This window comes from Arachis ipaensis, chromosome B9 (assembly GCF_059453495.1).
Source record: "Arachis ipaensis isolate K30076 ecotype BB chromosome B9, ASM5945349v1, whole genome shotgun sequence".
NCBI lineage: Eukaryota > Viridiplantae > Streptophyta > Magnoliopsida > Fabales > Fabaceae > Arachis > Arachis ipaensis.
Window position 1 is genome coordinate 25,691,361 of NC_142444.1, and position 12,122 is coordinate 25,703,482.

The window sequence follows — 12,122 nt, forward strand, 5'->3', positions numbered from 1 at the left end:
AATTATCAAGTTGGAGTTAAAAGTATTCTCTAAACTTGTTAATGATAAAAATACTCTGAAAATATTTTTTAATGAAATAAAAATATCCAAAAATATAATTTTTTTTTAATAAGTGGTAAATGATTTTTTGTATTTATTAAAATTTTTGTCCATTTTATTCGAAATTTTGTGAAAATGTTTGGATAATCATTTATAAAGTATGCATAAAAATTGATCAAAATTTAATCTCTAAATTTTTTTTTATGTTAACCGCAAAAAACAGCCCAAAAATATTTTGATGCTGACAAAAAAAATATTTTTTATTATCAATAAAAATATCTTTAAATAATTTAAAAATATGTCAAAATTATTCATCCATAAAGAGAGACGTAGTTCCTTAATGTTTTAGTCTAATAAAAAAGTTAATGAACCGTTCCATTTATCACATGATACTAAAACTTTAATAAGCTACATTTATCTTCACATATGAATAATTTTGGCACATTTTTAAATTATTTAAAGATATTTTTTAATAATAAAGTGGAGATTATTTTTATTAGCATCAGAATATTTTGAGGATTTTTTTTGTGGTTGATCTTTTATGGGAAGACATTTGTTGTTCTTTCTTCATCGGTAATAACAAGTCATGGTAAAGTGTATATTGTTTGTGGGAGAATGTCAAAATACAACATCTTTAAATAGATTGGTGATGATAAAGATGCACCAAGTGACTGGTTTAAGCTATTAAAAAAAAGGGGTTCATTGCTTTTGCAGAGACACGTTTGTTTTCTAAAATTCTGGCACAATAAAGAAGTCAAATAGAAAATTTATTTCTTGCTTTAATAGGATATGCAAGTTTTTTGAATGAGTTGATAAAAGAGAAGACAAGACTGGTTCGAATCAACTACAAGGTGCAATAAGAAGACAAAAAATATAACAAAAACGTTTTATTTTAGTTACAATAGATAGGACCTAATTACAAAATTTAAAATGGTTTAAAAACTCAATTAAAAAAAATATAAAATTTAATTATAATTTTGGTAAAACTATATAAATTAATAGAATAATTAAACTTTTTATTTATATATAGATTTTGTCAATATTGCAAACCTTTATGGATAGAAATAATAATTTTTTTCTTTCATGAATATAAAATTTATTTCGTTTATTCATAGATAGTTTTATTAATATTTTGTACTTTTATGAATAAAAATAATAGTTTATTTATTTTTAAATAAAGACAAATGAACCTTTAAACTTAGACTAAACAACGAAAAATGGCTTTTAATTATTAAATCACTTCTAAATTTGTTAACAATTAAAATATTTTAATTTTAACATGTCATAAAAATAATAAAAAGAATGCACTTATATGGAACAAATACTTATGTATTTGCCTTCTTGAGTATTTAATCTAAAATTTTATGGTTATATTTGAATAACTAATTAAAAAATATATGTAAAAACGACAACAAAATTTAATCTCTAATTTTTTAAAATTATATTTGACTATTTACAACAAAAAACTTGCAAAAAAATATTCAAAATTTTTAATTTTAGAATAAAAATATTTTTTTTAGTCATTTTACAAAAAAATTATATTAAATTCTAATTTTTAAAGTCTTAATATATATTTAAAGATAAAGTACTCTTATTAATAATTTAGTAATGCAAATATCTTTAGTAATGTGCTCCTAAATTTATAAAAAGAGATACAAACTACCAAAACCTAAAAAGAGGCCACCATCTCTTTTCAGGCTTTTTTTTTTTTTTTTATACCTTGAGACAAGAGAATGATGGGTACATTGGCTCAACAGAGAGTTTCACAAAATTATGGGCGGAGACAAATCGAAGGTCGTCAAGTTAGTTCCTCTGTCGTAGTATCCTATTAACAAATTCCAATTATTATCCCGTGTGCAACCATCTTTTTGAGTTACTAGCTTAGCGTTCAGCTGTATGTAGTACGACATCATTGGTGTTGAGGTTGATGATGAAGAAGGTGGAAGTTTGGTCATTACGTTGAAGGTGACCAATAAGAAAAAGAAGGCATCCATACTAAGGCTGAAATTGGTGGTGGAAAAAGATGGTTGTAGGTTAGAAGAAGAAGGTGGTGCTCGATGGTTATAGACTTATAATTGTTGAAGCTGGTGAAAATAGAAAGAACCAAGATGAATGAATATTTCTATACAAAATTCTTTTTATAAATTATACAGATTTTTTAAAAATGGTTTGAAAATTGATAAATCTCTTTTTTACATATATTTTTTATTGAGAATAAGAATAAATTAACTTGCATTTCAACTATTGATATATACATTGCAGAAAATAGAAAAGGAAAAGTCTAGGGGCCAACAACTTTATTAAATTCTGGCATGTAACCAGCAAAGAAAAGTGAACCATTAGATGAAATCTCACACCATTAAAATCATCATTGATAGCTATTTGATAGCTACAAATCACAAAAGTTGCTACCCCCTAACACTCCACGAAAAGGAAAAGTGAACTAGCTTCTAAAAGGATAACCTTCACTTATGTATTACTAAAGAATCCATTTCGTTCTGAAGATGGAGGGCCCTTATGCTGTAACCCTTCTGCCTATAGCCAGCAATCAACGTCTTGTATATAGTAACAGACGGGGTTAGCGGCTGACCCTTCATAATCCATAGATATTTATCCGCATCTTCGAGCTTTCCACAATGACATAAACACTGAATTATTGATGTAAAAACAGATAATCCAGGAGACATAGACCTGTACTCCATCTCATAATATAACTTTAAAACTTCCTGAATCTCGTCCTTCTTGGCATAACCCTCTATTAGATGAGTGTACGTGATATCACTTGGTGAGAATCCCTTATCTAACAATAAAGTCAACCTGGAGTTAACTTGCTCCACATGCCCCTTTGCGCAGAGCTTTTCTACCATCGTGTTAAACGATAAACAACTAGGAATAAGCCCAATACTCAACATTTTATCGCAAACACTCAAACACCCCTCCAACTGCTCCAAATTAGCATATCCAATTATAAGATGATCAAAAGTCTCACCATATGGTTTCAAGCCTCTTTCTTCCATTGCTTGCATCAAAACATTCGCTTGTTCAATTCGGCCCTCTCTACAGTATGCACCTATAAATGATGTATATATAAAAGAGTTTGCTTGGAAACCTCTTCTCTCCATCTCTTCATACATCTCCCATCCGGAATCCAAACTTCCCAACCTAATCCTAGCATGAATAATCAGAGAATAAGCAACTGAGTGAGGAATCAAATTCTTCTGTAACAACCTTTTCAACAACACAACTACCATGCTTTCTTCCATTTTCCCCTGCTCTAAGACTCTGAAAATTAAGTTAGAATTTACAATCACTGAAGGACTAGAATTCCACTTCCCCATAATCCTATCTAATGCATCCACAATTTTCTGCAGCTGCCCATCCTTGCACAGTGCATTGATCATGATCCTCAAAGTTGCTAGATTAGGGTATGTCCGTTCTTGAATCATGTGCTCATAAACATCCCAAATTAGACCAAATTGATCTGATTTTTGCACAACATGAAGCAAAGTGTTGAAACTTACAAGGCTGATGGAGAATCCATGTTTCTCCACATATAGGCAAACCTCAAAAGCAACATCAGTCAGCCTTAGCTTTGCATAGGCCTGTATCAGCAAATCAAACACAATAGGATGTGAATCGGTAACCGGGTAGCAGCCAAGAAGTGTATCTGCGACAATAACCCTTGAGCTGCTTTCCTTGGTTTTGTTCAACAATGATTCGAGCAATGCACGAGCATCGTTAAGCAACCTAGCTCTAACCAAGATATGGATTGCTATGCAGTAACACCGAATTCCATGTTCAATATTTCTCCTCTTTGTGGACCAATGAAAGAAACCCAAGGCACACTTTGCATCACTGGGGTCCTTCAATTCCAGGAGCACTCGCTCAACCATCCAGTCATTCAACATGAACGTACCAAATTTGATGCTTATAGTATCCCAGTTCCACCCCCTTCTGAATGAGTTGCATATTGCAGTAACATCATCATTATTATACTTTGACACGGCTTGTGTATGAAGAAGCCGTAAATGTTGAAAGTGGTGTCTGGAAAAATTAATCCTAGTGAAGAGATTGAATGGTTTGGAACTCACTTGGTGAATAAAAGTCATTGTTCTGTGGCCAGCAACCCAAGTAAAGCCTTCACTTTGCTACTCAGTTTTCTGTACATCAAAAGACATTGTGGGTTCAATTAAGATGACAGTAAAGAAAATTGCTTCACTCTTTCTCATATAAACTCAAATTAAAAGAGACTGAATGAAGTTTGGAACACAAAAAGGTTTGGACTATAGTTTGGAAGAACAAGAGTAAAGAAGTGTATAAAGTGCTGAGTCTACTCCATATTCCAGTTTAAAATGAACAAAGGCAACCAATCATAAAGAAAATGCCTCTACCGGGTAATGGTCAAAATTAGGGCCTCAATTTGTGGGGTTTTGAATCAGATACATGTACCCAGCTCTCAAAGATTAAGCCTCTTGAAAGGCACCATTTTCTTATATGACCATGTGCACTGCTTGTGAAAGGGCCGGATGACCACCAAAACATTATGTATTTTGTACATTTTGACACTTCCAAAGCTTGTTCCGTCCAACTACTGTCGTCTGACACGGGAGTGTCTGTGTGTTCTTCTTAAGTATAGATTTAGGCAGAAGAATCCTGTTCGAACCAAGCCAATCAGTTACTGCACATTAACATCCATATTCAGCTTTAATAGGCAAACCAACAAAAACAAACTAAACAGAAATTTGTGTTTGGTTCAGTACTGTTCAGTTTGTGTGGTTTTATATAGTAACAGTATATACTATATTCTTGCCAACAGAACGGATCTTAATATTATTGAAATTCTCCGGTAGTTACAAAATTGTAGAGGATACCCATTGACTAAATTAAATCTGATCAGACTCCCTGATTTATTTCATTAACCTGTTCTATAAAAGTAGGCTGTACATGGTTATGGTTAATCCAAAAACCAAACCTGTTTTTGGTTAACAAAAATTTAATTTAGGTTAATTAACCAAATTGGTTTTACATGACAAAATCGGTTATTAACTAGTTAGGAAATTTAAAAACCGATTTTTAACCAGTTATTAAAATAAAAACCGGTTTTTAAAAAATAATCTGTTTCTATATAGAAAAACCGGTTTTTGCACAAAAATCAATTTTTTTACATACAAAAACCGGTTTTTGCACAATCTGTGTGATAAAGAAGCAGTGCCACACATGTAACCTGCACAGGAACATAAAGAGATTTTGTATACTGAAATAAAGATATAAAGCTAATAAAATGAAAGTTTCTATGCTTAAACATATCACAATCATCACACAGTAGTGGGATTTTCATAAATATATAAATTTTAATTTAAGTTTGCATATCTGCCTTTTCTACAATTTTTGAAACTCGTGGAATCTAAACACCTACCTATATATTGGGCATACAGAGATTGCATAAAGAAGGCAAGGTTGGTAGAAGGACCAGATTCATAAATGTAGGAGAACTTCTTAGAAAGCCATACCCTCTTCATATCGAATGCTCTGCAGACTCTGACATGGGAACATCACGATCAGCTACCTCATTTTGAATAAGAAGCCATAAAATCTAATTATTAAAGACAGAGTTTCAAACAATGCTAAACATTAATAGAAAAATATAACAAAAAAATTCTATCTCCAAGCTTAACATTAATAGAAAAATCAGAGTTTCAAACAATGCAATGGAATTCATGGCAGAAATTTGCATGCATACACAAGAAAATACATCTAAATTTTCGAATACAAAATGTAAAACAATTTGAACCAGAAATTATAATAACCAATAACATGCTTGCGAAACGTTAACACCAAAGCAAATTAATTAATGACATGAAATTCACGTGTAAATTAATTAACTGTAATCAATTAATCAACTCTCAAAAATGGAGTGTGCCCACCAGTGAGACAAAAAACAGCAAAGTACAAAAAACAGAACCTTCCTAGTCTACAAATACAGTAACAAGATCTTTCATGGAAGAAGCATACAACGGAGCAATGCTGGGCCGAAGAGCAAAATATCTGGAATGGTCGAAGTGAAATCAGCATAATCAAGTGTGTTATTGGGACTCTACTATCATTTCATTCATAAGCGTTTAAGTTAAAAGAATATTTGGACTGAAGAGTGAAGACACTTGTTTAAGCTCAAGTATAGGATATTTGGATTAGCAAGTGATAAAATGACCAACAGAAGAGAACACAATTATAGAATGCTCATAACAAAATCTGCTAGATACCTGAACAAGCAAAATTGTACACAATAGCAAATAGGAGTTAATCAAGCAGTGAATTCTTCCTATCCGAAAAATAAAAGAGAATCAGTGAATTCCAGCAAAATCCTCGAGCATCAAAAAATATCTAATGCACCCATCTTACTTCTCTAATGCTTTACTTTCTTTGCCATATCTGCTCCATTCCACTGAACTAACCCGCGTTTCTTCGTCTCTAGCTTGACATTACTCAACCCACTCAAAGCCCCATTTTTCACTTTATCTCCTTTCTTCATCAATTAATCAATTATAATTCATGTGTTGTTTGTAATATATTGTTCTTCCATCAAACAACAAAAAACAGCAAAGTACAAAGGAAGGGCCTCAATGCATACACAAGCATATGATCCAATCATTTCACAAATTGTGGAATAAAACAAACGGAGGAGTTGAAACAATCACAGTTTATTTTTTATCATATGCACCCAAAATAACCCTCTGTCCCACACACACTATCTATATGAAAAACAAGTATAATCCCCAATCACAGTTTATTTTCCTAACGAATTTTGTCTTAGGATCATAAAAATGGGGAAACATAATCACCAAAATTTCTATATGAACAAACAAGAATAATCGAAAACAACTGATGAACTTTGTTGGGATTATTTTACAAAAAATCAGCAATTCTGCGAACTGAACCGGTCATCGAACCGAACCGATCATCGAACCGAACCGATCATCGAACCATTCTGGTTACTGATTTACTAGTTTATTGGTTTAACCGGTTCAACCGTAATTCAACTGGAAAAACCGTTTTATAAATAAAATATATATTTTAAAATATCATCCAAATTAAAAGTACTACATATTCCACAATGTTATAATCTCATTCAAATACAAACTCAAAAATCAAATAACAAAAGAAAGAAGTGTCATATAAACTACAAAGAATATTAAATATTGTATAATGTATCTCAAGGGTTATTGTATATATTTGCAAATAAAACAATTGTATGTAACCCACAGCAACAATAATCAGATGGGGTAAAAATCAAGTACCAAACATTGAATTGAAAATTTAATAGCAATGAAATTTGTTATAGAATTTCATGATACTACAGGGGACATGGGCTGCAGTATATTCTTGGCATCTAGTTGACTACAGAAGAAACTTATTTTAGTAACAAAGATATCAATAAAATGAATCTAATGTCACTGCAGAATTAAAATATTTTGGCACCTTATCCACATCCATGTGACTTACAAGAGCAGCGCCAGCAGTGGGACCAAAGGCTGATACCACATTCAAAACACCTTCAGGAAGTCCAGCCTGCTAAGCAGATTATAAATTTGGAAGAAAGATTGATCATCAAAGCTATTTTAATTTAAACTATGCCTCTTTATATCTTCCAAACCAGTAAACGAGCACGGTTCCATTAACAGAGAATATGTCCACCTCATGAAATAGTTTTGCTGCGTACAAAGCAGACAATGGTGTCTGCTCAGCGGTTTTGAGAACAAGAGTATTGCCACAGGCCAATGCCGGTCCAACCTTCCAAGCAAACATGAGAAGAGAGAAATTCCAGGGAATGATCTGACCAGCAACACCGATCGGTTCGTACAATGTTTGCACATGATATTGCCCATCAGCAATGTTTTCAATGTTTGCAATGTTTTCAATAACAATATTGTAGGCTTACAACAACCCATTAATCTCAACATAGATAATTAGACACAGTGATACACAATAAAAAAATTAGCCGTAGCAAGGTTGGAATCAAGAATATCAGAATTAAATCACAGATTAACTGATTAACTAACAAACTAAAACCACAATTACAGTTACAAAAATAATTAAAAAAAATACCTTCGAGGGAAGGGCTGCGCGATGGAACAGAGCTGACGCCGCTGAAGGGACAGGAACGCAGTGGAACAGAGCTAGAGCGGCGGGACAGTGGCTGCGCGATGGAGGCTTCGACGTTCGAACGATGGCTGCGCGATGGAGGGAAGAAAGTTTGCGACGTTTGCTGCGCGATGGAGGGGAAGTGACGGAGCAGGCGGTGGCTGTTCGAAGTTGGAAGGTTGCGACGGTGGCTGTTTGAAGTTAGAAGTTGCGACGGCGACGGTAGCAGGGGGTGGCTGGACGGAAGTGAGGGAGGAGCAGGAGTTCAGAGGAGCTCTGGACAGTGGATGAGTGTGAGAGGCAGAGAGCGCGTTTTGGTTAGGGCTGGAATTAGGATTCGGGGTTCCTCTACACAGCCAAACGATGGCGTTTCAGCAAAATTCAAAAAACCGACCGAATTATGGTTCGATTCGACCGATCCATTTCAGTTCAGGCCAGTTCATGATTCAAAGACAGTTTTTAAAAACTACTGATTTGTTTTTTTGCATCGATTCACGATTCCACCGGCCAATTTAAACCAATTTTTAGAACCTTGCTTAGAATTTTGAAGTTTGGCTTTTGAAATCAGGGTTTTTCTAAATTTGGTTAGCCCGTTAAAAATTAGTTTTTTAAATTTAGTTTTAATTAACCAATTTTAAATAATAGAAATATAATTTTTAAAATTATTTTATTAAATTAATTAATTAAAATGTGATTATAATTTTTTAATCAATTAATTATATTTTAATTTTTTAATGTACACTCCTATTCAAAGAATATGCATATTTTATTTTTTTTAAATAAATTTATCATATTAAAATCGCATAGTATAGTTTTTCTTTTTTTAATAATTAAATATTTCTTTAAGGTAAATTGAATGCTCCAATTTAAACATTAAAAATTTTAAATTTTAATTTAATACAAGTTTAACTCTATAATTTCAATTCTCCTTAAATCTTACTGCACCAAATCGAATGATTTGATTTTTGCTCACAAACTATTTTACATTTAGGTATATAGCTATATTTTTAATCTTTTATACTGAATTTTTTTTTAAGCCAATAAAACTTAGACTTTAGATCTTTAAGTAGTACAAATTTTAATATTATATCATAATTAAAAATTTAAATTAATAAATAAAAATACATAAATAATTATATCTTAACACTGATTAATAATTTGCCAAAATTAGCCGACCTTTTAAAAATTTTTGTTATCAATTTAACTTTTAGATTTGGGCAATATATATGTGATGGAAAACAATGTCCTAAAAAGAAAATTTTGATAACATGAAAAAATTGAGACTTAAATAACTATCGAGTTTATAATTTTTATAATATATGAGTTTTATTATTCTAATTTAAAGGTAATTAGATCTTTATTATTTTACTTTATCTTTTTCACTTTAGAAAAGATTAATCTATATTGGATTAGCTCAATTCAATTTACAATTATGTTTAATTGTTTAATTGAAATGTTATTTATACAGTAAATTAAAAATAGTTCAAAATTATTTATATTAGACAATTTTTAATTGATAATACATGTAAATAATATGTTAATTTAATTTTATATTTAATTTTTTTTATTTTAGAAAAAAAAATGAGATAATTAAAATAAAGTTAAAAAAAATGAAAAAAGAAGAACGTATTGAGAAGAAAGAAGGAGAAGAAAAAATATTAAGAAGAAAGAGACGAGAGAAAAAAAAGAAAGGAGCTAACAAAAAAAAAGAAAAAACATAAAAAAGATCATGTAACAGGAAAAAAAGAGAAAAAAGAAAAAAAAAAGCCAAACATTAGAGGAAGAAAGAAAAAAAAAGTTTAATTTAAAACATAAATAAAAAATAGAGAAAAATTCAAAATAGTTCCTGACAATTACTTCAAAAGACAACAAGGCTCTTGACAAAAAAAACTCAATTCGGCCCCTAACAATTACCTCAAAAGGACAACGAGGTCCCTGTGCCAAAAAAAAGTTAATGTTGTTTTTTTGGCACAGGAGCTAATCCGTTCCAAACAAAAATTAGAGGTCGAATTGGGTATTTTTTTTTTTAGAGTCTCATTATCCTTTCGAGATAATTGTCAGGATCGGACAAAGTATTCACTAAAAAAAATAACTTATTGTTCATCTAAAAGCAGAGGAGAAATTTATATTATAATAGACAATAGTTTTAAAATTAATGTAATAAAATATAATCCTTTATCACTTAAAAACAAAAATTTGATAATAAAGTACAAAATTGATTAATATGTATTACAAATTATAGCATTAATTGATTAATATGTATAATCCAACAGCTTTTGTCAACAAACATAGCCATCTTTCAATAATAACTTGTATACACAAACATTTCAGATAAACACTAAATTTAACCTTTTTGCCAAATCTTGTAGGGAATAATAAAGAGAATCGAATAAAGTAGGGATCAGATTCGGACTCAATGCTATATGAGCTAGCAACTCTATAAATATCTTTATGCAAGAGCTCAGATTTTTGTGTCAAACTTGGAAGAAGCTCTTAAGACCATCTCCAGTCCCAACCTTTATTTATAGTTCACATGTCATAAAAAGTAATTCTATATCAATTTTTACATCATAAACATTAAATAAAAACTCAAAACATCTCTATCTTCTCTATTAGGAGGAACTAGCTTTAATTCCTATTGTGATCCCACTTGATTAATTAATTAAAGTAATTAATATTAATATTAAAAAATTATATAAAAAATAATACACAATATATAATTCGAGATTATATTAATTTGTAAAATTATTTAATATAAAAAAAAACATAGTTAAGCTCTATAGTTAACAACAAGTATTGTAAAATTGCCATATGTGTTCAATCAAATCCTCTTTCAACTGTCTATGTTGCTGCTTATTTCGAAGTTGGGCATTTCTTTGGAGAAATTGATGGTTTGGTGCAAAATCTTTCTCTCCCAGCTGAGGTTGTGATAAGCAGTTTTTGACATCGTCATACTATAAGTTTTGAGCAAAATTTCCTTCATAAGTGTCTCTTTCATCCTTAACAATCATATTATGCAATATAATACAAGCTCGCATTATGTTTGCAAGTTTCTTCTTTTTCCAAAAGAGCGTTGGACCACGTATAATTGCAAAGCGTGCTTGCAACACTCCGAATGCTCGCTCTACATCTTTCCTTTGCCCTTAACTTCTTGGTATTGTGCAAATAACTTGTGTTTCTCTCCTTGTATTTTTGAGATTGATTTGACAAATGTGGCCCATTCAAGATAAATACCATCTGCTAAATAGTATCTCATAGTATAGTTATTACCATTAATAGTATAGTTTACTTCCGAAGCACGATCATTTAGAATATCATCGAACATTGGTGAACGATCAAACACGTTGATATCATTATTTGAACCAGAAACCCCAAAGAATGCATGCCATATCCAAAGGTCTAAAGATGCTACAACCGCAAGTACTATGGTTGCAACTCCACGTTAACCACTCATGTACATACCTTTCCACGCCTTTGGACAATTCTTTCATTGCCAATGCATGCAGTCAATGCTACCCAACATGCCAGGAAAGCCACGACCTTCCGCCATTTGTAGCAGGCGTCGTACATCATTTGAATTTGGTTTTCACAAGTATTCATCCTCGAACACCGAAATGACACCTTCAACAATTTTTTCCAAGCATTCAATTGTAGTGTTCTCGCCTATACGCACATAATCATCTACGGCATCAGCAGCTACGCCATATGCTAACATCTGTATCGCAGCAGTGCATTTTTGGAGTAGTGACAAGCCCCTTCTCCCAGTTGCATCGACCCTCTGTTGGAAATACGGATAGGCATTTGAGAGAGCATCTACTATCCAAAGGAACACATGTCTTCTCATTCGAAATTTTCATCGAAAAATGTCAGCATTATACACCGGCTCACCTGCAAAGTAATCTTGAAAAAGGCGATCATGTCCTGCTTCTCGATCTTTGTTGATC

General features: G+C 31.7%; 1 protein-coding gene across 20 annotated transcripts; it reads right to left on the minus strand.

Moving 5' to 3' along the window:
- Nucleotides 1-2,321: 2,321 nt before the first annotated feature.
- Nucleotides 2,322-8,579, minus strand: LOC107618168 (Pentatricopeptide repeat (PPR) superfamily protein). 20 transcript variants are annotated; one of them, XM_021112534.2, is made up of 5 exons: nt 8,143-8,579; nt 7,540-7,605; nt 5,456-5,577; nt 4,431-4,692; nt 2,322-4,199 (listed from the first exon to the last, which is right to left on the minus strand). In XM_021112534.2, exon 5 carries the CDS (start codon nt 4,146-4,148, stop codon nt 2,505-2,507), a length of 1,644 nt encoding a protein of 547 aa, XP_020968193.1. In that variant the 5' UTR covers nt 4,149-4,199; nt 4,431-4,692; nt 5,456-5,577; nt 7,540-7,605; nt 8,143-8,579; the 3' UTR covers nt 2,322-2,504. The 20 variants fall into 20 exon arrangements, with proteins under 20 accessions (XP_020968193.1, XP_020968191.1, XP_020968192.1 ...); XM_021112532.2 differs by having other exon boundaries at nt 7,516-7,605; XM_021112533.2 differs by having other exon boundaries at nt 5,456-5,601; nt 7,516-7,605.
- Nucleotides 8,580-12,122: the final 3,543 nt, after the last annotated feature.